General features: G+C 39.3%; 2 protein-coding genes across 2 annotated transcripts; both read right to left on the reverse strand.

Annotated features, from left to right (window-relative positions):
• Nucleotides 1–2399: 2399 nt before the first annotated feature.
• Nucleotides 2400–24415, reverse strand: LOC103461565 (uncharacterized). Its single transcript, XM_081599117.1, is given in 5 exon segments — nt 2400–4791; nt 4794–5275; nt 6777–6934; nt 20358–22602; nt 24140–24415. Coding segments are annotated over 5 exon segments (4785 nt in total). The 5' UTR covers nt 24297–24415; the 3' UTR covers nt 2400–3048.
• On the reverse strand, nt 8866–11089 carry LOC145548508 (uncharacterized). The gene has a single exon (XM_081598992.1). The coding sequence runs from the start codon at nt 10753–10755 to the stop codon at nt 9979–9981; it is 777 nt and encodes a 258-aa protein (XP_081455118.1). The 5' UTR covers nt 10756–11089; the 3' UTR covers nt 8866–9978.
• Nucleotides 24416–25769: the final 1354 nt, after the last annotated feature.

Below are 25769 nucleotides of genomic sequence, written 5' to 3' on the forward strand. Positions count from 1 at the left end.
TCAAATACTTTCTGAAAGTGAAACTCCTTCCCAAATATATTAGATTTAAAAAGGAAAAAAAAAACTGAAGGCTGCGCATAGCACCCATCAACCTCGTTAGCTGCCCTGACTAATGCATAAAGACACTACCAAGTAGTACACTTTGATCAGACATGACCTACTTCAAGACTTTATAATGGCAAAGAGAACAGGCAATAGCAACACGGACCAACGAAATGAACGACAAACATAGAAATATATAACAGACATATGCAACATCTACCAATGACACATAACAACAACATAGAGAAACCTCATGTTGTTGAGGTTTCTATTCTTTTATTATGTCAATGGGCTCATCGGTATCAGTAAAACCTGAAGGTGTTTCGTACCTATTCGGTGTAAGACGATCTTCGGTATCCGGGTGAAATCCAGCGGTCTGCGCTGATCCTCCATCTCTCTTCGATCTGACGTTGATTTCTTTCAACTCTGTGAATGTTTCTTCAGCAGGAGTTTCCTGCTCGTTGATAAACTCTCTCTCAGACATTTTATTTAAAACATTCACATATTTAGCTAAACTTCAAACCCGTTTTCACACAACCGTCAAACAAAAGAAAAGCTAAGAGTATCCCGTGTTCTTTGTTTTATCTTTTGTGTGTTTCACTTCAGTGGCTTTACTGAAGAAACAGGAAATAATTTTTAGTTCCGCTTTGAATTTTCTGCTGCGAGTCTCCTCTTTTATTGATGGGTTTATTGTTAGTGGAATTTAGAAAATAGTTTCATTAGTTATATGTGTAACCTGTGACCTTTTTGTATGGTGGTAAAACATAATGCTTGCAAACTGCTTGATAACTCAAGACCAAGTACAAGTAGGGAGGGAGTGTTTAGTTAAACCACAGGTGTCAAACTCCAGTCCTCAAGGGCCGCTGTCCTCCAGTTTTTAGATGTGCCAGAGGTACAAAACGCTGGAATGAAATGGCTTAATTACCTCCTCCTAGTGTAGTTCGGTTCTCCAGAGCCTTAATGACCTGATTATTCTATTCAGGTGTGGTGCAGCAGAGGCACATCTAAAAGTTGCAGGACACCGACCCTGAGGACTGGAGTTTGACAACCCTGGAAGAGATCAGTGTGAAAAAAAACAAAACAACAAAAAAATCCCTGATAATATTTTGTTGTACTTGCAATATTGAATAAAGTGCTGTTTGAATGAAAATCACTTATGTTTCATTGTAGCAAAGAGTGGTAGCTCATTAGAGTAAACTCCTTATTCATTAACTTTTTCCATTATTATTATTTATTTCACTATCTCAGTTCACCAAACTGAAACGCAGAATATTAAATAATTACACACAAACTAATGTTTTCAAGTTTTTTCAATTCATTATGAAGTTTAATGCTTTTTATTAAATGTTTTCATAAAATTTTTATTTACTAAAGGTTTTAATAAAATGTTTATATTAAACTTTTAATGTTTAATAAAAGCCTTTATATCAGAAATGATAATTCCGTGCTGCCACCTACTGACAACAACCTGCTACTACACCTATATTGTTCCAGCTAAAACTGCTGTTGTAGAAATCAGTGACTCAGCTATTTTTCTACAATCTGTGCTGAATTCATTCCAATGGATTTCAAACATTCATATGCTGGAGTATGTTTAAACAGTCACATTTAATAACATGGAATATGAAGTTTATTTCAGTGGCTCAGTCAGTTCAGTGAGTGAAAATTAGTTTTAAGCACATCATTTAAATTTCCCAGCTTTAAAATTGATATATTTGTTGTCTCTTTTTACATAGAGACATTGCATATAAGTATGACAATAACCATAAAAATTATGGTGCTGCACCTTTAGCTGCTCCATCTTCCATGGATCTGCACAAGTGACTCTTTGGCTCACTGATTTAATCAAATGATAAAATATTGCTCTGGTTTGTGTTGTTTAATTCTTTTTCAAGTGTCGCCATGGAAAAACACCGACTACCCTGACCCCTGTGGTAAATCTGGTCTAGAACCAGCCTCCAAACCTAACTCCTTATTTATATCAATGTTTTGGTAATACTCTGTAAAATACCAGAATGTTCACATAAGTTTTATACTTTTGGCTGTCTGAGGACACATTTTGAATATTAAATCAGGTGTTATGATCAGTTACTCAGTAGTTTACCAAATACTTCAAAAGAAAATACACAGGAAGAACATTGTTCCAGCAGGGAATATTAAATAAATAGAATAATAATCCCTGAGCTTTACCATCTGTTAAGTGTTTATTGAAAAATGAATATTTTCCTCGGTTAAATTAAAATTAATTGCAATTCATGCTAAGTTAAGGAGGAAGAGATGAGCTCTGCTGCTGTATATATAAACGTTTTCTTGATTTAATGTTTTCTACTAAACAGAAAAAAGAAAAAGACCATCAGTATCATCAGTATAATTTATTACCTAAAAATTATATTAAAAGTTTAAATTATTTTTCTATCTAAAATTCAATCCATATCATCAATACATTTTCTAAGAAAAACCATTAAAACCATGTCAAATAAATGCATCCATTTCCCCAAATCATTGAAATAAAATAAATAAGTACAAAGGATAAAACACACAATAAAGATTCCAAAATTTTAGAAGTCTAAATCTGAAAGCAGTCAAACCCTGCAATTACTCCACTTCCAAACAGCAGGTTACTAAGAATCTTACTTGAGGTTCACATTGTGCCATCAAACCTGTGTGAGTTCTCATGTGAACTGTTACATTTCTTTTGAGTGAAACCTTTTCTACAGAACCTACAACAGAAAGGCTTCTAACCCGTGTGAATCTTCTTGTGATGAAGTAAACTGGATCTACACAAAACATTTTCCTGGCTTTTCACTACGGGTGCACCGATTGCAGTTTTTGTTTTGGGGCGCTCGAATAGTTAAACCGCTCAACGGAGAGCAGAAGAGAGCAGTGGATGAGGTTAATAAAATTGGGGGATCAGACCAGCTTCACATGCAAGAATCAGCTGATCTCCCAAAATTAAGGAAAACATATATTAATTAGCTGACTTATAAATCAGTGCACCGCTACTTCTCACATGTGTAAAGAAGCGATGTGAGAAGTTAAATGGGATTTTTGAGTGAAACTTTTTCCACAGGTTTCACACAAGAAAGGCTTCTCACCTGTGTGAGTTCTCATGTGCATAGTTAGACTTATTTTCATAGTGAAACTTTTTCCACAGGTTTCACACAAGAAAGGCTTCTCACCTGTGTGACTTCTCATGTGCAAAGTTAAACTTCTTCTCTTAGAAAAACTTTTTCCACAGGTTTCACACAAGAAAGGCTTCTCACCTGTGTGATCTCTGATGTGAAAAACCAAGTCATGTTTCCTCCGGAATTTTTTTCCACAGGTCTCACAAGAGAAAGGCTTCTCACCTGTGTGAACGGTGATGTGACAAACCAAGTTAGCTCTCCTCAGGAATCTTTTTCCACAGGTCTCACAAGAGAAAGGCTTCTCAGCTGTGTGAATCTTGTTGTGCCTAACCAAGTCAGGTTTGCTCCGGAAACTTTTTTCACAGGTCTCACAAGAGAAAGGCTTCTCATCAGTGTGAACTGTCTTGTGCCTAACCAAGTCAGGTTTGCTCCGGAAACTTTTTTCACAGGTCTCACAAGAGAAAGGCTTCTCACCTGTGTGAATTCTCTTGTGCTTAACCAAGTCAGTTTTCCTCCGGAAACGTTTTCCACAGGTCTCACAAGAGAAAGGCTTCTCATCAGTGTGAATTGTCATGTGATCAAGTAAGTGAGATCTAGATACAAAGCTTTTTCCACAGGTTGTGCACGTGTAAGGTCTCTCACCCGAGTGTGTTTTCATGTGTCTGTTTAAAGTGCTGATGTGATGGAAAGTTTTTCCACAAGCTGCACATGTGAAGGGTTTCTCAGGCGTGTGAGTTGTCATGTGTGTTGTCAAGGAATAATTTCGAGAAAAGGTTTTGTCACAAATTTTACAAGAATATCGTTTTTTGTTTGGGTGAGCTTTCTTGTGCTTTTTTTTGTTTGAAGTCTCAGCTGTGCCTTTCTGTTTGTTCACCAAAATGTCATCAGTCTCTTGATTCAGCACAAGCTGCTCTTCATCCTGACTGATGCAGAGTTGCTTCTCTTCCTCTGTGATCCGTTGATGTTTTGGTTCCTCTTGCTCCTGTTGCATCTGCGGAAGTTCTGGTTCCTCTTGCTCCCGTTTCTTCTGCAGAGGTTCTGGTTCCTCTTGTATCTGCAGAGGTTTTGGTTCCTCTTGCTCCCGTTTCTTCTGCAGAGGTTCTGGTTCCTCTTGTATCTGCGGAGGTTCTGGTTCCTCTTGCTCCAGTTTCTTCTGCAGAGGTTCTGGTTCCTCTTGCTCCAGTTTCTTCTGCGGAAGTTCTGGTTCCTCTTGCTCCAGTTTCTTCTGCGGAAGTTCTGGTTCCTCTTGCTCCAGATTCTTCTGGGGAAGTTCTGGTTCCTCTTGCTCCAGATTCTTCTGGGGAAGTTCTGGTTCCTCTTGCTCCAGTTTCTTCTGGGGAAGTTCTGGTTCCTCTTGTTCCCGCTCCATCTGCAGAAGTTCTGGTTCCTCTTGTTCCCGCTCCATCTGCAGAAGTTCTGGTTCCTCTTGTTCCCGCTCCATCTGCGGAGGTTCTGGTTCCTCTTGTTCCCGCTCCATCTGCGGAGGTTCTGGTTCCTCTTGTTCCCGCTCCATCTGCGGAGGTTCTGGTTCCTCTTGTTCCCGCTCCATCTGCGGAGGTTCTGGTTCCTCTTGTTCCCGCTCCATCTGCGGAGGTTCTGGTTCCTCTTGTTCCCGCTCATCTGCGGAGGTTCTGGTTCCTCTTGTTCCCGCTCCATCTGCGGAGGTTCTGGTTCCCGTTTCATCTGCAGAAGTTCTGGTTCCTCTTGTTCCCGCTCCATCTGCAGAAGTTCTGGTTCCTCTTGTTCCCGCTCCATCTGCAGAAGTTCTGGTTCCTCTTGTTCCCGCTCCATCTGCAGAAGTTCTGGTTCCTCTTGTTCCCGCTCCATCTGCGGAGGTTCTGGTTCCTCTTGTTCCCGCTCCATCTGCAGAAGTTCTGGTTCCTCTTGTTCCCGTTCCATCTGCAGAAGTTCTGGTTCCTCTTGCTCCCGTTTCATCTGCAGAGGTTCTGGTTCCTCTTGTTCCCGTTTCATCTGCAGAGGTTCTGGTTCCTCTTGCTCCCGTTTCATCTGCAGAGGTTCTGGTTCCTCCTGATGTAAAGTGGAGTTTTCCTGGTTGCTGGGCTCGTTCAGAACCTCCTCCTCTTTACTCAAGCAGCTTGTTGGGAGATCTGGACAAAATGACAAAACAAAAGCTTCAAAATGTGAGTCAATGAACCCTTCACAATAATTAAAAACTACAATAAAAACAGTCTTCAGCGAACATGTGCACGCCATTAAAAATATACAATTATTGCCATATTTAGTCTTTTGGAGCAATTTTTATTTACCTTATTGGATTTTAAATGCACATGTATTGTAAAATCCAACATTTTTATCTTTTAGACAAACATCTTTGTCTTAAAGATTTTTAAGACAATCTTTTAAGAATAATTTGAATGGCAGGAATAACAGCAGGGTAATAATGGTGAAGCCAAAAACAACTCTGTCTCAACCGTTTGCTGAAAGAACATGAAAGACGGTAAGAAATATTTCAGCAGAGAGCATCCATCGTCTTTATTCATCAGTTTGAACCTCTGAGTTCATGAAGGTGTTTCTGTGTTCCTATGGCAACCAAGAACATCTATTAGAAGTTATTTACTGATGGTGTAATAATTATTCTTAACCAAACTAAATAACATTTACTGATAGCGTGCCACGTATTTTTGCTCTAATGTGATTCTATGAATCTGATTTATTGTTTTAGAGTTGAAAGAAAAGTTCCACCCTCAATAGATTAAATAATTTTCATCTTATTTTTTCCTATACAACTCTACCAACAAAAAGTCTCACAATATTAAACATGGCATCATAAAAACATAAATATTAATTTTTGCAAGTATCTGTTTAACAACCCTGGTTATTTCTCTGTTAACCTAATTCATTCGTTTGTTATTGACTTTTGCTCAATTAAATGTCTTACATATACATTGCAAATTGTAGTTTTATTATAGTTGATCATGTTTTTCATGTCTCCTTATTATCTTTGTTCCTCCTATTATTGGTGGAGATATATAGATAATATATATAATGTATAAAAGTATTGTTTGTCATTTAATTGGCTCTGCGTCCTTAAGAAAATGAAGAATAATATGTTGTTTGATAAGAATTTATATTTTATCTTTTACTGACAAAAGATAATTTATCTTATGGCAAAAGACAAAAGATAGTCTACAGAATTTGTTACAAATTGAGTTGCGTTGAAGTAAATGAGAGAAGTTGAAATACTTTCTGAAACTCCTTAATAAAAGGTGAAGATATTACAGATTTAAAAATAATAAAAACGGAAGGCTGCGCATAGCACCATCAACCTCGTTAGCTGCCCTGACTAATGCATAAAGACACTACGAAGTAGAAATCTAAGTATTTTGAAACCACTGATATTAGAAGACCAACATTTTTGTAATATCTAATAAACACTTTGATCAGACATGACCTACTTCAAGACTTTATAACGGCGAAGAGAACAGGCAATAGCAACACGGACCAACAAAATGAACAACATAGAAATATATAACAGACATATGCAACATCTACATGCAACATAGAGCAACCTCATATCCATGAGGCGTCTATTCTTTTATTATGTCTATGGGCTCATCGGTATCAGTAAAACCTGAAGGTGTTTCGTACCTATTCGGTGTAAGACGGTCTTCGGTATCCGGGTGAAATCCAGCGGTCTGCGCTGATCCTCCATCTCTTCTTCGATCTTGACGTTGATTTCTTTCAACTCTGTGAATGTTTCTTCAGCAGGAGTTTCCTGCTCGTTGATAAACTCTCTCTCAGACATTTTTATTAAAAACATTCACATATTTAGCTAAACTTCAAACCCGTTTTCACACAACCGTCAAACAAAAGAAAAGCTAAGAGTATCCCGTGTTCTTTGTTTTTATATTTTGTGTGTTTCACTTCAGTGGCTTTACTGAAGAAACAGGAAATAATTTTTAGTTCCGCTTTGAATTTTCTGCTGCGAGTCTCCTCTTTTATTGATGGGTTTATTGTTAGTGGAAATTTAGAAAATAGTTTCATTAGTTATATGTGTAACCTGTGACTCTTTTTGTATGGTGGTAAAACATAATGCTTGCAAACTGCTTGATAACTCAAGACCAAGTACAAGTAGGGAGGGAGTGTTTAGTTAGAACCACAGGTGTCAAACTCCAGTCCTCAAGGGCCGCTGTCCTCCAGTTTTTAGATGTGCCAGAGGTACAAAACGCTGGAATGAAATGGCTTAATTACCTCCTCCTAGTGTAGTTCGGTTCTCCAGAGCCTTAATGACCTGATTATTCTATTCAGGTGTGGTGCAGCAGAGGCACATCTAAAAGTTGCAGGACACCGACCCTTGAGGACTGGAGTTTGACAACCCTGGAAGAGATCAGTCTGAAAAAAACAAAACAAAACAACAAAAAAATCCCTGATAATATTTTGTTGTACTTGCAATATTGAATAAAGTGCTGTTTGAATGAAAATCACTTATGTTTCATTGGTAGCTAAGAGTGATAGCTCATTAGAGTAAACTCCTTATTCATTTAACTTTTTCCATTATTATTTATTTATTTCACTATCTCAGTTCACCAAAGTGAAACGCAGAATATTAAATAATTACACACAAACTAATGTTTTCAAGTTTTTTCAATTCATTATGAAGTTTAATGCTTTTTATTAAATGTTTTCATAAAATTTTTATTTACTAAAGGTTTTAATAAAATGTTTATATTAAACTTTTAATGTTTAATAAAAAGCCTTTATATCAGAAATGATAATTTCGTGCTGCCACCTACTGACAACAACCTGCTACTACACCTACATTGTTTCAGCTAAAACTGCTGTTGTAGAAATCAGTGACTCAGCTATTTTTCTACAATCTGTGCTGAATTCATTCCAATGGATTTCAAACATTCATATGCTGGAGTATGTTTAAACAGTCACATTCAATAACATGGAATATGAAGTTTATTTCAGTGGTTCAGTCAGTTCAGTGAGTGAAAATGAGTTTTAAGCACATCATTTAAATTTCCCAGCTTTAAAATGTATATATTTGTCTCTTTTTACATAGAGACATTGCATATAAGTATGACAATAACCATAAAAATTATGTTGCTGCACCTTTAGCTGCTGTTCCATCTTCCATGGATCTGCAACCTGATGGTCTTTTACCATCAGAGAGACACAAGTGACTCTTTGGCTCACTGATTATATCAAATGATGAAATATTGCTCTGGTTTATGTTTAATTCTTTTCCAAGTGTCGCCATGGAAAAACACCGACTACCCTGACCCCTGTGGTAAATCTGGTCTAGAACCAGCCTCCAAACCTAACTCCTTATTTATATCAATGTTTTGGTAATACTCTGTAAAATACCAGAATGTTCACATAACTTTTATACTTTTGGCTGTCTGAGGACACATTTTGAATATTAAATCAGGTGTTATGATCAGTTACTTAGTACTTCAGTAGTTTACCAAATACTTCAAAAGAAAATACACAGGAAGAACATTGTTCCAGCAGGGAATATTAATTAAATAGATTAATAATCCCTGAGTCTTACTATCTGTTAAGTGTTTATTGAAAAATGAATATTTTCCTCGGTTAAATTAAAATTAATTGCAATTCATTAAAATTCATGCTAAGTTAAGGAGGAAGAGATGAGCTCTGCTGCTGTATACATAAACCTTTTCCTGATTAATGTTTTCTACTAAACAGAAAAAAGAAAAAAGACCATCAGTATCATCAGTACAATTTATTACCTAAAAATTATATTAAAAGTTTAAATTATTTTTCTATCTAAAATTCAATCCATATCATCAATACATTTTCTAAGCAGAAAAATCATTAAAACCATGTCAAATAAATACATCCACTTCCCCAAATCATTGAAATAAAATAAATAAGTACAAAGCATAAACACACAATAAAGATTCCAAAATTTTAGAAGTCTAAATCTGAAAGCAGTCAAACCCTGCAATTACTCCACTTCCAAACAGCAGGTTACTAAGAATCTTACTTGAGGTTCACATTGTGCCATCAAACCTGTGTGAGTTCTCATGTGAACTGTTACATTTCTTTTGAGTGAAACCTTTTCTACAGAACCTACAACAGAAAGGCTTCTAACCCGTGTGAATCTTCTTTTGATGAAGTAAACTGGATCTACACAAAACATTTTCCTGGCTTTTCACTAAGGGTGCACCGATTGCAGTTTTTGTTTTGGGGCGCTCGAATAGTTAAACCGCTCAACGGAGAGCAGAAGAGAGCAGTGGATGAGGTCAATAAAATTGGGGGATCAGACCAGCTTCACATGCAAGAATCAGCTGATCTCCCAAAATTAAGGAAATCCACATAGATTAATCGGCTGGCTGATAAATCAGTGCGCCGCTACTTCTCACATGTGTGAATTCTGATGTGAGAAGTTAAATAGTATTTTTGAGCAAATCCTTTTCCATAGATCCCACATGACAGAAGGACTTCTCACTTGTGAGTCCTCATGTGATGAAGTAAAACAGACCTAAAAGCAAAGCATTTTCCACAGGTCCCACATGAGAAAGAACTCTCACTTGTGAGTCTTCATGTGAAAATGCAAAAGGTGTTTTCTAGCAAAACATTTTCCAGAGGTCCCACACGAGAAAGGTTTCTCACCTGTGTGAATTCTCATGTGAACAGTTAAATTTATTTTAAAAATGAAACATTTTCCACAGGTTCCACATGAGAACGGCTTCTCACCTGTGTGAGTCATCATGTGAACAGTTAAGCTATATTTAGAAGTTAAACTTTTTCTACAGATCAGACAAGAGAAAGGTTTCTTGCCAGAGTGAGTTCTCATGTGAAGTTTTAAACTGTGTTTTTAAGTTAAACTTTTTCCACAGGTCCCACATGAGAAAGGTTTCTCACCTGTGTGAGTTCTCATGTGAATATTTAAATATTTTTTATAAGAGAAACTTTTTCCACATGTCCCACATGAGTAAGGTTTCTCACCTGTGTGAATTTTCATGTGAACATTTAAATTGTTTTTAGAAGAGAAACTTTTTCCACAGTTTCCACATAAGAACGGCTTCTCACCTGTGTGAGTTCTCATGTGAGCAGTTAAGCTATATTTATGAGTTGAACTTTTTCCACAGATCTCACATGAGAAAAGTTTCTCACCAGTGTGAGTTATGTGAACATTTAAGCTGTTTTTAAAAGAGAAACTTTTTCCACAAGTCCCACATGAGAAAGGTTTCTCACCTGTGTGAACTCTGATGTGACTAACCAAGCCAGGATTCCTCCGGAAACATTTTCCACAGGTCTCACAAGAGAAAGGCTTCTCACCAGTGTGAATTTTCATGTGATCAAGTAAATGAAATTTAGATACAAAACTGTTTCCACAGGTTTTGCACGTGTAAGGCCTCTCACCCGAGTGAATTCTCATGTGTCTGTTTAAAATGCTGATTTGATGGAAACTTTTTCCACAAGCTGAACATGTGTACGGTTTCTCCCCTGTATGAATTCTTATGTGATCATTGAGATGATTTTTGTGAGGGTAATCTTTTCCACAGGTGGAACATGTGAAAAGTTTCTTAGTCGTGTGAGTTGTCATGTGTGTTATCAAGGAATTATTTCGAGAAAATGTTTTGTCACACATTTTACAAGAATATAGTTTTTGTTTTGGGTGAGCTTTCTTTTGTTTTTTTTGTTTTGAAGTCTCAGTTTTGTCTTTTTGTTCACCAACATGTCATCAGCCTCCCGTTTCAGCACAAGCTGCTCTTCATCCTGACTGATGCAGAGTTGCTTCTCTTCCTCTTTGAACTGTTGAGGTTCTGGTTCCTCTTGCTCCCGTTTCATCTGCAGAGGTCCTGGTTCCTCTTGTTCCCGTTCCAACTGCAGAGGTTCTGGTTCCTCCTGATGTAAAGTGGAGTTTTCCTGGTTGCTGGGCTCGTTCAGAACCTCCTCCTCTTTACACAAGCAGCTTGTTGGGAGATCTGGACAAAAAGACAAAACAAAAGCTTCAAAATGTGAGTCAATGAACCCTTCACAATAACTAAAAACTAAAATAAAATAGTCTTCAGCGAACATGTGCGCGTTGATAAATATATTAAAAAATTGCCATATTTAGTCCATCCATCCATCCATCCATCCATTTTCTTGCACCCTTTTTCCCTCAGTGGGGTCGGGAGGGGTGCTGGTGCCCATCTCCAGCCAACGTTTCGGGCGAGAGGCGGGGTACACCCTGGACAGGTTGTTACGGTCACTGACCTCTAGGGGCTCTCTTTTTTTGAGAGAGCTCTGTGTTTTTTGTTTCAGCTCTGCCTGATTGCTGCAGGTGAAGTGTGTTGGGGCTCGTCAGCCGCTATATATAAGCAGCAAGCTGGAGATGCCAGACGTCTCTCTCTCTCCTTTTGTTTGACCTGGGCCATGAGCTGTGACTCTGCTTGAGAGCTTTTTGTGTGTGTGTGGACCGACTTAAGTTTGCTGTGAGCAACTCTGTAACTTATCCAAGAAGGTGGAAGCTGGTAGGGGTTCTCTGCCATTTTTGTTGTAACCTGTTTTCTCCTGTTTTTGGTTAGTAAGGGAGTTTAGGTTTTGTATTTTCTTTTAGTTCTCTTTAGAAAGTGGTTGTTTTATTTTATAGTTGTAAGGGGTTGTTTTGTTTATTATTTTGGCCTTGGAGACCCTGAAGCTTAAAGCTCCCCTGTGTTTTTTTTCTCTCCTGTACTTGTTTTAGCAGACTTGTATAATAAATTATATTTTTGTTACTCATCAACTGTTCGGATTACTTTTTGTTTTATGTTAAAGCCCAGTGCCACAATTTACTTTAGGAATTCTAGGGTGGGGTTGTAACATAAGTGGGGGCTCGTCCGGGATTATTTTTGAACATGGCACAGTTTAATTTGGAAGAATTTTTGAGTAATCCTACTGTACAACAGTTTGATGTCTGTAGAAAAGATGATTTATATGAAATCGCTTCATACTTGGGTATCCATGTGTCTAAGTCTCTGCTCAAACGTGACTTAAAATCTCTTGTCTTTAGTAGCTTAGTTGAGAAAGGAGTACTCACAGTGGATGTGGACAAAGAAGAGACCACCTTTCCTGGAAGTCCTGATCATTCTGAGGTTTGTGCTGAGGAGGAAGGAGGAAAGACGCCACCTGCTGCTACCAAGCCAGGGGGGGATAAACCACCAGCCTCTCTCCCACGGTTTGAGCCCTTCTCTATTGAATCCTCAAATCCCAGTGTTGAGGCACGTTTGAAGGTACGTCTAGTTCGTCTAGAACTTGAAGCTAAGGAACGGGAACGGAAGGATGAATTTGAGTTCCAGCTTAAATGCAGACAAATTGAAGCTGAAACTGCCATTAAAATGCGTCAACTGGAGCTACAGTCTCAGAAACCAACCCATGTTCTCACTACAGATTCTGGTAGAGATGAAGACAATGTCGGTATTTCACCAGATGAACCTTGCTCTTCTTTAGCACCTTCTACATTTGACATTAGCAAAAATATTGCCCTGGTTCCACCATTCCGAGAGACAGAGGTGGAAGCCTATTTTAATGCGTTTGAACGTATTGCTGTTGCCCTTCACTGGCCCACAGACGTTTGGTCCCTTTTGTTGCAGTGCAAACTGAGTGGTAAGGCACAGGAAGTATGTGCAGCACTCACAATAGAAGACAGTCTTGTGTATAACAAAGTTAAAGCTGCCATACTCCGGGCATATGAGCTGGTACCTGAGGCATACAGGCAGCGGTTCAGAGCCTTAAGAAAATCAACTGCACAAACATTTGTTGAATTTGCGAGAGAAAAAGGAATGCTATTTGACAGATGGTGCCAGGCAACTAAAGCTACTGACTTTAGTTTACTACGTGAGTTGGTATTGTTGGAGGAGTTCAAAAACTGCCTTCCAGATCGTACAGTGTTGTACCTGAATGAGCAAAAAGCTACTACCTTACAAGAGGCTGCTGTTCTGGCTGAAGAATTTGCCCTTACTCACAAAAATGTTTTTGTGTGTAAATCTGACCAACCTTCTCGTGACAAGACATGGAAAGATGTACCACAATCTCAGGTTAAGAACGCTCCAACTTCCTAGGAAGTTAATGCTTTTATTGTCATAAAATGGGGCACATTGTTTCTGACTGTTTGGCCCTGAAACGTAAACAGGCACCCCAACCACCAAAACCAGCTAAAGGGGTTGGCCTAGTCAAAACCCTGAGATCCTCCCCAGATCTCTCAAACCTGAGTGAACCTGATGACTGTTTTAAGCCCTTCATTTTTGATGGTCTTGTCTCCCTAACAGGATTTCCAGAGGATGAGAAACCAGTGAGGATACTGAGGGACACTGGCGGTTCCCAGTCATTTATTCTGTCCAGCCTTCTGCCATTCAACGCTGACACCTCCTGTAATGCAAGTACAATAGTACAAGGAATTGGAATGGCGTATGTACCGGCACCTCTACATCATGTTTACCTAAAATCCAAGTTGGCCTCTGGATTCTTCAAAGTTGCGGTGAGAAACTCATTCCCTGTTCAGGGAGTTGAATTTATAATGGGGAATGATCTTGCTGGAGACAAGGTACTCCTATTCCTGAGGTGGTGGATAATCCCAGTTGCATAATGGTGAAGATGAGATGTTGAAGTCCCATCCTGATGTGTTTGCTGTCAGTGCTCTTACCAGGTCTCAAGCTCGCAAGCTGAAGGAAGTAAGCTTGGATGACTCTGTTCTTGGTTTTGCTTTGATGGAGGACAAGCTGCCGGCAGAGGACTTTTCAGAATCGGCGCCTTTCAAGGACAACTTCACTCCAAAGACTGAGGCTTTTCTCCCGCTATCAATATCACGTGAGAGTTTGAGCCAAGATCAGAAAAGTGATGAAACGCTCACTAAATGTTTTGAAGGGGTGAGTGATTCAATAAATAGTGATAAAACCCATAAGTTTTATGTGGAGAATGGATTACTTATGAGAAAATGGATCTCAAGGCCTGCCTTGCAACAGCAGGGTATTGAGGAAGATTGGGGAGTAGTACAGCAAATTGTCATTCCTCAAGGTTATCGGGAACAAATACTGCAGTTGGCACATGACCACTCATGGTCGGGTCACTTGGGAATCACTAAAACCCATGACCGTATTCTACAACATTTCTTTTGGCCAGGCCTGAAGAAAGATGTTGCCAGGTTTGTAGAACATGTAAAGTTTGCCAAATAGTGGGTAAACCTAATCAGAAGGTGCCACCTGTTCCCCTTAAGCCCATTCCTGCAGTTGGTGAGCCTTTTGAGCGTGTCCTGGTGGACTGTGTGGGTCCCCTGCCCAGAACAAAGGCTGGTAACCAGTTTCTCTTGACTGTCATGTGTGCTGCCACTCGTTTCCCTGAAGCCATTCCACTAAGAAAAATCACAGCGCCTACCATAACAAAAGCCCTTTTGAAGTTTTTTGCAACTTTTGGTCTGCCTAAAGTTATACAAACTGACCAAGGCAGCAACTTTCTGTCCAAAATTTTCCAGCAGACACTACAGTCTTTTGGCATTAAACACATTCCCTCTAGTCCTTACCATCCCCAGTCACAAGGCGCTCTAGAAAGATGGCATCAGACTATCAAGGCCATGATGCGCAAATATTGTCATGAAACGGACAAAAGCTGGGATGAAGGACTCCCTTTTCTGCTGTTTGCAGCCAGAGAGGCTAAACAGGAGTCTATAGGTTTTAGCCCTGCCGAGCTGGTTTTTGGGCATAGTGTCAGAGGACCACTGAAGGTTCTGAAAGAACAACTCCTGTCTGTTGAGACGCAGCCGCAATCCAACGTTCTTGAGTTTGTCACACAGTGACGGGAACGTCTATATCATGCTTGTTCGATAGCAAGAGTCTTTGTCGGCTGCCCAAGGGAAAATGAAACATCTATATGACAAAAAGACTGCACAGCGGTCGTTTGAACCAGGTGACAAAGTGCTCATGTTGGTGCCCACACCTGGGCCATCTTTCAGCCCAGTTGGCTGGTCCATATGTGGTAAAAAGCAAAGTCAGTGACACAGACTACATTGTTCATACTCCTGATAGGAGGCGCCAAACGCGTCTGTGTCATATAAATATGTTGAAGTTGTTTCATTCCAGAGAAAATGATTGCAAGGACACGTGTGGTGAGAACTCTACAAAACCTGCATCAATTACTCTTGTGCTTGGAGATGTCCACCATGACGGTTTGAAAAAGTGTGAAGGCCACTGTGGTAGGTTTTCAAACTCTATCATTCTTGAGTCCTTGGATGCATATCTGTCCTATCTTCCCAGGGGTGAGAAGGAGGAGGTGAAAGGACTGATCCAGCTGTACAATGCGCTTTTTGGAGATGTGCCCTCTAAGACCTCAGTACTAGAGCATGACATTGACGTGGGTGATGCATCCCCCATTAAGCAGCATGCGTACCGCTGTCCCCCAGTCAAGAGGGAAATGATGAAAAAGGAGGTTCAGTATTTACTGGAAAAATGGTTTGGCTAAGCAAAGTCATAGCTCCTGGAGTTCTCCATGTCTTCTGACACCAAAATCAGATGGTTCTCAACGCTTCTGTACAGACTTTCGAAGAGTAAATGCCGTTACAGTCCCTGATTCGCATCCATTGCCTCGTATGGAAGACTGCATAGACAGCATTGGTGCAGCAACCTATATAACCAAATTAGATCTGCTCAAGGGGTACTGGCAAGTTCCCCTGACTGCCAGAGCTTCTGACATTTCAGCTTTTGTCACACCAGACTACTTCCTACAATATACAGTGATGGCATTTGGAATGCGAAATGCACCAGCTACTTTCCAGCGGCTGATGAACACTATTTTAGGAGACATTAAGAACTGTAATGTCTACCTGGATGACGTCGTAATCTATTCATCATCCTGGACTGATCATATTAACACCTTGAAAACTGTGTTTGCTCGTCTAGCTCAAGCCTCACTCACCTTGAACCTGGCAAAATGTGAGTTTGCCAAAGCAGTGGTGACCTACCTTGGAAAGGAAGTAGGCCATGGCCAGGTACGTCCAGTAAGTGCAAAGGTGGAGGCTATCCTAAGCTACCCTGCGCCCACGACCAGACGTGAGCTCCGGCGGTTCTTGGGTTTAGTTGGCTATTATAGGTGTTTCTGCAGGAACTTCTCAATGGTGGTGGCTCCTCTGACAAATCTGTGTAGTCCAAAGGAACCATTTGTGTGGACTACTGAATGTCAACATGCATTTGACTGTGCAAAGTCCTTTTTATGCAGTGCTCCTGTATTAGCAGCTCCAGATTTCAACAAGCCCTTCAAATTGGAAGTGGATGCCAGCGCCACTGGGGCTGGAGCGGTGTTGCTCCAAGATGGACCAGATGAAATCAGTCATCCAGTTTCCTACTACTCAGCTAAGTTCAAATCTCATCAATTGAACTATTCCACAATCGAGAAAGAAACATTGGCCATGCTACTAGCTTTGCAGCATTTTGAAGTTTATGTGTGTTCAACCAGTCCTGTTATAGTCTATACGGACCACAACCCCCTAGTCTTCCTGAATCGCATGTATAACCACAACCAGCGGTTAATGCGATGGGCTTTGTTGGCCCAAGAATATAACCTGGACATCAGGCATAAGAAAGGGTCTGAAAACATAATTGCTGATGTACTTTCCAGGATGTAAGGCTGCTTATCTCAATGCATTACAGATGTAACTTAAAGAGATGTCTTCATTTCATGAAGGATTTTATGGGGGAGGGTGTTACGGTCACTGACCTCTAGGGGCTCTCTTTTTTTGAGAGAGCTCTGTGTTTTTTGTTTCAGCTCTGCCTGATTGCTGCAGGTGAAGTGTGTTGGGGCTCGTCAGCCGCTATATATAAGCAGCAAGCTGGAGATGCCAGACGTCTCTCTCTCTCTCTCCTTTTGTTTGACCTGGGCCATGAGCTGTGACTCTGCTTGAGAGCTTTTTGTGTGTGTGTGGACCGACTTAAGTTTGCTGTGAGCAACTCTGTAACTTATCCAAGAAGGTGGAAGCTGGTAGGGGTTCTCTGCCATTTTTGTTGTAACCTGTTTTCTCCTGTTTTTGGTTAGTAAGGGAGTTTAGGTTTTGTATTTTCTTTTAGTTCTCTTTAGAAAGTGGTTGTTTTATTTTATAGTTGTAAGGGGGTGTTTTGTTTATTATTTTGGCCTTGGAGACCCTGAAGCTTAAAGCTCCCCTGTGTTTTTTTTTCTCTCCTGTACTTGTTTTAGCAGACTTGTATAATAAATTATATTTTTGTTACTCATCAACTGTTCGGATTACTTTTTGTTTCATGTTAAAGCCCAGTGCCACAATTTACTTTAGGAATTCTAGGGTGGGGTTGTAACACAGGTCGCCAGTCTGTCGCAGGGCAACACAGAGACACACAACCATGCACACACTCACTCACACCTAGGGGCAATTTGGAGAGGCCAATTAACCTGACAGTCATGTTTTTGGACTGTGGGAGGAAACCGGAGTACCCGGGGAAAACCCACGCACGCACAGGGAGAACATGCAAACTCCATGCAGAAAGACCCCAGGCCGGGAATCGAACCCAGAACCTTCTTGCTGCAAGGCAACAGCTCTACCAACTGCGCCACTGTGCAGCTGCCATATTTAGTCATTTGGAGCAATTTTTATTTACCTTATTCATTCCAATGGATTTCAAACATTCATATGCTGGAGTATGTTTAAACAGTCACATTCAATAACATGGAATATGAAGTTTATTTCAGTGGTTCAGTCAGTTCAGAGAGTGAAAATAATTTTTAAGCACATCATTTAAATTTACCAGCTTTAAAATGTATATATATTTTTGTCTCTTTATGTAGAGATATTGCATATAAGTATGACAATAACCAGAATGCTTATTGTTCTGGTGTTTTAAATGTTTTTTCAATTGTTTCTTCAGTGACCTTCATGTTTTCACATGCAATGTGAGACGTTTTTTCAGTCAATTATATTCAAAATTTTTAAGTTAAATACAATAATCTACAACACATGTGGCCTCATACTGTTTTAAAATGAGTCAGAAACTACAAACTACAACCTTAAGTGCTGATATAACTGTACGTGTTTTGTTGTAATTATACAGATCTATTCATACTCAATAAATTGAAATATGAAAGAAAATGTGGTATTAACATTAATAAGAATATCTTTAGTTACCTACTTAAAAGCAGGTATTAATCATTGCTCTCTTAAACCTATGAAGTAAAATGTTTTTATTAATTCGTCTATCTAATCTTAAATGTCACATTTTCATTAGATGAAACCAGAAATTAATCAAAATCAACAGAAATGCAGCAATGAATTGTGGGAAATACACTTTGTCAACAAAAATACGGACTCAACGTAAAGATGGAAATCGGACAGAAAATGGGCGACGGTCAGGACGGATGTGGAGAATGTGGGACGCACTGCGCACTCAAAGCCTTCATCATGAACGCGCATTTGAGAGACTGACACTACGCAGCCGCAGTGAGCTGCTATCAACCCGCGTCTTTTTAAAACGTCCTCGACCCGATTCTCCACCGTCCTTAAGAGGGAAAACCTCCTGAAAAGATACAGATGTGAGAAGCAAAATGCAAAACCCAGGCTGAACAATGACAGTGAGGATGAGTACAAACAATTAAAATAATGGTGTTAATCAGTGTGCTGCTGTTATATCAGACAGAATGGACCAGGAGAGGAACTGACCCATCAGAACCTAAAGAACCAGACATCAGAGTCTCTTCATCCCTCAGTCATCTCCTGAGGCTGATATGGTACAGAACATTTAGCCATGATTAAGTTTCTGATTGTGGTTTTAGTAGACCGTTATGGTTTAATTATTTGCTTATTGTATAATAGCATCAGCCAAAATAACACAAATGGTGATTTAAAGAACAAATCATATGCATCCATCCGTCCATTTTCTTGCACCCTTTTTCCCTCAGTGGGGTCGGGAGAACAAATCATAGTAAGATTAAAAGTAAACACATAAATATTTCTTACTTTAAAAGGTTTCTTATGGCTTTTTGTTTGGAAATGTTGAAATATTTTATGCCTACATTGTTCAGCAGTCATGCAATGTATAATTTTACTATTATTTTATTAACTTTGTTTACCAGTTTGGATAATCTGACTTTTTATTAATGAAGAAAAATCATGCCAACCAAAAATGTACCAGGCACAGACCTGCAGCCCATAGGCGGATCTAGGGTGGGGGGCCAACATGGGAACCGAAGAAATTATACTGAATAAACCTAATTCCTTATTTATGCGTTTTGGTAATACTCCTTACAATACCAGAATGTTCACATAACTTTTATACTTTTGGCTGTCCGAAGAAACATTTTGAATATTAAATCAGGTGTTGTGATCAGTTACTCAGTACTTCAGTAGTTTACCAAATACTTCAAATGAAAATACACAGGAAGAACATTGTTCCAGCAGGGAAAATTACATAAATAGAATAATAAACCTTAAGGTTTACCATCTGTTAAGTGTTTATTGAAAAATGAATATTGACTATTAAAATTCATGCTAAGTTAAGGAGGAAGAGATGAGCTCTGCTGCAGTATATATAAATGTTTTCCCGATTTAATGTTTTCTACTAAACAGAAAAAAGTAAAAGACCATCAGTATCATCAGTATAATAATTTATTACCTAAAAATTATATTAAAAGTTTAAATTATTTTTCTATCTAAAATTCAATCCATATCATCAATACATTTTCTAAGAAAAACCATTAAAACCATGTCAAATAAATACATCAATTTCCCCCAAATCATTGAAATAAAATAAATAAGTACAAAGGATAAACACACAAAAAAGATTCCAAAATTTTAGAAGTCTAAATCTGAAAGCAGTCAAACCCTGCAATTACTCCACTTCTAAACAGCAGGTTACTAAGAATCTTACTTGAGGTTCACATTGTGCCATCAAACCTGTGTGAGTTCTCATGTGAACTGTTGCATTTCTTTTGAGTGAAACCTTTTCTACAGAACCTACAACAGAAAGGCTTCTAACCCGTGTGAATCTTCTTTTGATGAAGTAAACTGGATCTACACAAAACATTTTCCTGGCTTTTCACTAAGGGTGCACCGATTACAGTTTTTGTTTTAGGGCGCTCTAATAGTCAAACCACTCAACGGAGAGCAGAAGAGAGCAGTGGATGAGGTCAATAAAATTGGGGGATCAGACCAGCTTCACATGCAAGAATCAGCTGATCTCCCAAAATTAAGGAAAACATATATTAATTAGCTGACTTATAAATCAGTGCACCGCTACTTCTCACATGTGTGAAGTAGTGATGTGAGAAGTTAAATGGCATTTTTGAGCAAAACTTTTTCCACAAGTTTCACACAAGAAAGGTTTCTCACCTGTGTGAGTTCTCATGTGCAGAGTTAAACTTATTTTCTTAGTGAAACGTTTTCCACAGGTTTCACACAAGAAAGGCTTCTCACCTGTGTGACTTCTCATGTGCAAAGTTAAATTTCTTCTCTTAGAAAAACTTTTTCCACAGGTTTCACACAAGAAAGGCTTCTCACCTGTGTGATCTCTGATGTGACAAACCAAGTCAATACTCCTCTGGTAACTTTTTCCACAGGTCTCACAAGAGAAAGGCTTCTCACCTGTGTGAACTCTGATATGCCTAGCCAAGTCAAGTTTCCTCCGGAATTTTTTCCCACAGGTTTCACATGAGAAAGGCTTCTCACCTGTGTGAAGGGTGATGTGACAAACCAAGTCAGGTTTGCTCCGGAAACTTTTTCCACAGGTCTCACAAGAGAAAGGCTTCTCACCGGTGTGAACTGTCTTGTGCCTAACTAAGTCAGGTTTGCTCCGGAAACTTTTTGTACAGGTCTCACAAGAGAAAGGCTTCTCACCAGTGTGAACTGTCTTGTGCCTAACCAAGTCATTTTTCCTCGGGAAACTTTTTCCACAGATCTCGCATGAGAAAGGCTTCTCACCTGTGTGAATTCTCTTGTGCCTAACCATGTCAGGTTTCCTCCGGAAACTTTTTCCACAGGTCTCACAAGAGAAAGGCTTCTCACCAGTGTGAATTATCATGTGAACAAGTGAATGAGATTTAGTTACAAAGCTTTTTCCACAGGTTGTGCACGTGTAAGGTCTCTCACCCGAGTGTGTTTTCATGTGTCTGTTTAAAGTGCCGATTTGATGGAAAGTTTTTCCACAAGCTGCACATGTGAAGGGTTTCTCAGGCGTGTGAGTTGTCATGTGTGTTGTCAAGGAATAATTTCGAGAAAAGTTTTTGTCACAAATTTTACAAGAATATCGTTTTTGGTTTGGGTGCGCTTTCTTGTGCTTTTTTTTTTTTGAAGTCTCAGCTGTGCCTTTCTGTTTGTTCACCAAAATGTCATCAGTCTCTTGTTTCAGCACAAGCTGCTCTTCATCTTGACTGATGCAGAGTTGCTTCTCTTCCTCTGTGATCTGTTGATGTTTTGGTTCCTCTTGCTCCCGTTCCATCTGCGGAGGTTCTGGTTCCCGTTGCTCCCCTTCCATCTGCGGAGTTTCTGGTTCCCGTTGCTCCCCTTCCATCTGCGGAGTTTCTGGTTCCCGTTGCTCCCGTTCCATCTGCGGAAGTTCTGGTTCCCCTTGCTCCCGTTCCATCTGCGGAAGTTCTGGTTCCCCTTGCTCCCGTTCCATCTGCGGAAGTTCTGGTTCCTCTTGTTTCCGTTCCATCTGCGGAAGTTCTGGTTCCTCCTGTTTCCGTTCCATCTGCAGACGTTTTGGTTCCTCCCGTTTCCGTTCCATCTGCGGAGGTTCTTGTTCCTTTTGTATCTGCAGAGGTTCTGGTTCCCCTTGTTCCCGTTCCATCTGCGGAGGTTCTGGTTCCTTTTGTATCTGCAGAGGTTCTGGTTCCCCTTGTTCCCGTTCCATCTGCGGAGGTTCTGGTTCCCCTTGTTCCCGTTCCATCTGCGGAGGTTCTGGTTCCCCTTGTTCCCGTTCCATCTGCGGAGGTTCTGGTTCCCCTTGTTCCCGTTCCATCTGCAGAGGTTCTGGTTCCCCTTGTTCCCGTTCCATCTGCAGAGGTTCTGGTTCCCCTTGTTCCCGTTCCATCTGCAGAGGTTCTGGTTCCCTTTGTTCCCGTTCCATCTGCAGAGGTTCTGGTTCCCCTTGCTCCCGTTCCATCTGCGGAGGTTCTGGTTCCTCTTGTTTCCGTTCCATCTGCGGAGGTTCTGGTTCCTCTTGTTTCCGTTCCATCTGCGGAGGTTCTGGTTCCTCTTGTTTCCGTTCCATCTGCGGAGGTTCTGGTTCCTCTTGTTTCCGTTCCATCTGTGGAGGTTCTGGTTCCTCTTGTTCCCGTTCCATCTGCGGAGGATCTGGTTCTTCTTGCTCCCGTTCCATCTGCGGAGGTTCTGGTTCCTCTTGTTCCCGTTCCAACTGCAGAGGTTCTGGTTCCTCTTGTTCCCGTTCCAACTGCAGAGGTTCTGGTTCCTCCTGATGTAAAGTGGAGTTTTCCTGGTTGCTGGGCTCGTTCAGAACCTCCTCCTCTTTACTCAAGCAGCTTGTTGGGAGATCTGGACACAAAGACAAAACAAAAGCTTCAAAATGTGAGTCAATGAACCCTTCACATCAACTAAAAACTAAAATAAAAATAGCCTACAGCAAACATGTGCTGTAGGCACATGTTTGCTGTAGGCTATTTTTATTTTGCTGTGGCAGAGATATAAAATCTCTGCCATATTTCGTCTTTCAGAGCAATTTTTATTTACCTTTTTTGGATTTTAAATGCACATGTATTGTAAAATCCAAAATTTTTATCTTTTAGACAAACATCTTTGTCTTAAAGATTTTTAAGACAATCTTTTAAGAATAATTTGAATGGCAGGAATAACAGCAGGTAAATAATGGTGAAGCCAAAAACAACTCTGTCTCAACTGTTTGCTGAAAGAACATGAAAGACGGCAAGAAATATTTCAGCAGAGAGCATCCATCGTCTTTATTCATCAGTTTGAACCTCTGAGTTCATGAAGGTGTTACTGTGTTCCTATGGCAACCAAGAACATCTATTAGAAGTTATTTACTGATGGTGCAATAATTATTCTTAACCAAACTAAATAACATTTACTGATAGCGCGCCACGTATTTTTGCTCTAATGTGATTCTATGAATCTGATTTATCGTTTTAGAGTCAAAGAAAAATTCCACCCTCAATAGATTAAATAATTTCCATCTTATTTTTTCCTATACAACTCAATCAACAAAAAGTTTCACAATATTAAACATGGCATCATAAAAACATAAATATTAATTTTTGCTATTATCTGTTTAACAACCCTGGTTATTTCTCTGTTAACCTAATTCATTCGTTTGTTATTGACTTTTGCTCAATTAAATGTCTTACATATACATTGCAAATTGTAGTTTTATTATAGTTGATCATGTTTTTCATGTCTCATTATCTTTGTTCCTCCTATTATTGATGGAGATATATAGATAATATATATAATGTATAAAAGTATTGTTTGTCATTTAATTGGCTCTGCGTCCTTAAGAAAATGAAGAATAATATGTTGTTTGATAAGAATTTATATTTTCTCTTTTACTGACAAAAGATAATTTATCTTATGGCAAAAGACAAAAGATAATTACTGAATTTGTTAAAAATTGAGTTGCGTTTAAGTAAATGAGAGAAGTTGAAATACTTTCTGAAACTCCTTAATAAAAGGTGAAGATATTACAGATTTAAAAATAATAAAAACGGAAGGCTGCGCATAGCACCATCAACCTCGTTAGCTGCCCTGACTAATGCATAAAGACACTACGAAGTAGAAATCTAAGTATTTTGAAACCACTGATATTAAAAGACCAACATTTTTGTAATATCTAATAAACACTTTGATCAGACATGACCTACTTCAAGACTTTATAATGGCAAAGAGAACAGGCAATAGCAACACGGACCAACGACATGAACGACAAACATAGAAATATATAACAGACATATGCAACATCTACATGCAACATAGAGCAACCTCATATCCACGAGGCGTCTATTCTTTCATTATGTCTATGGGCTCATCGGTATCAGTAAAACCTGAAGGTGTTTCGTACCTATTCGGTGTAAGACGGTCTTCGGTATCCGGGTGAAATCCAGCGGTCTGCGCTGATCCTCCATCTCTTCTTCGATCTTGACGTTGATTTCTTTCAACTCTGTGAATGTTTCTTCAGCAGGAGTTTCCTGCTCGTTGATAAACTCTCTCTCAGACATTTTTATTTAAAACATTCACATATTTAGCTAAACTTCAAACCCGTTTTCACACAACCGTCAAACAAAAGAAAAGCTAAGAGTATCCCGTGTTCTTTGTTTTTATCTTTTGTGTGTTTCACTTCAGTGGCTTTACTGAAGAAACAGGAAATAATTTTTAGTTCCGCTTTGAATTTTCTGCTGCGAGTCTCCTCTTTTATTGATGGGTTTATTGTTAGTGGAAATTTAGAAAATAGTTTCATTAGTTATATGTGTAACCTGTGACTGTTTTTGTATGGTGGTAAAACATAATGCTTGCAAACTGCTTGATAACTCAAGACCAAGTACAAGTAGGGAGGGAGTGTTTAGTTAGAACCACAGGTGTCAAACTCCAGTCCTCAAGGGCCGCTGTCCTCCAGTTTTTAGATGTGCCAGAGGTACAAAACGCTGGAATGAAATGGCTTAATTACCTCCTCCTAGTGTAGTTCGGTTCTCCAGAGCCTTAATGACCTGATTATTCTATTCAGGTGTGGTGCAGCAGAGGCACATCTAAAAGTTGCAGGACACCGACCCTTGAGGACTGGAGTTTGACACCCAGTCTGGGAAAAAAAAGGAAAAGAAAAAGCACTGAGAATATTGTTTAGTTGTTCTTGCAATATTGAATAAGGTGCTGTTTGAATGAAAATCACTTATGTCTCCTTGGTAAATAAGAGTGATAGCTCATTAGAGTAAACTCCTTCTTATTCATTTAATGTTCCATTATAATTCATTTATTTCACTATTTCACTACCTCAATTCACCCGAGTGAAACACAGAATATAAAATAATTACACACAAACTAATGTTTTAAAGCTTTTCCAATTCATTAAGAAGTTTAATGCTTTTTATTAAATGTTTTCATAAAATCTTTATTTAGTAAAGGTTTTAATAAAATGTTTATATTAAACTTTTAACGTTTAATAAAAAAGCTTTTATATCTGATATGTGCTGCTGACACGGAAACACATTCGTGCTGCCACCTACTGACAAGAACCTGCTACCACACCTAGATTGGAGGAAAATCTTTTGTTTTCAAAAGTGCTTGAAATCTTCACATGATGAATCACAATGAGTGAGAAACATGTCTCTTGTGTGACCTGTGGGAAAAGTTAAACTCAGAAAAGCAATCTAACTGTTCACATTAGGACGCACTTAATTTGAAACTTAAGTATCAATCTTCTCAGTAAGCTGCTGTGTGGAAGTGGAGTATTTAGAGCTGGGTGACATTTTGAAAATGCTGCAGCTTTGTTAAGAAAGCACTTCCAGGTTTAACTCCACGGTGATCAAGTCCAGTCCTCCAGAGATGCCATCCAGCAACCTTCAGATGCATCCCTGCTCCAACTCACCTGAATCCAACGAATGGCTTTTTAGCAGGTCAGTTCAAGCAATCAAATGATATAATTCAGGCACTTATTAAATATTTAAAAGATACAAAATTAGTAGAGAGGATTTACTATT

The sequence above is a fragment of the Poecilia reticulata genome, chromosome 18 (assembly GCF_904066995.2).
Source record: "Poecilia reticulata chromosome 18, P_reticulata-male-v2, whole genome shotgun sequence".
Lineage (NCBI taxonomy): Eukaryota > Metazoa > Chordata > Actinopteri > Cyprinodontiformes > Poeciliidae > Poecilia > Poecilia reticulata.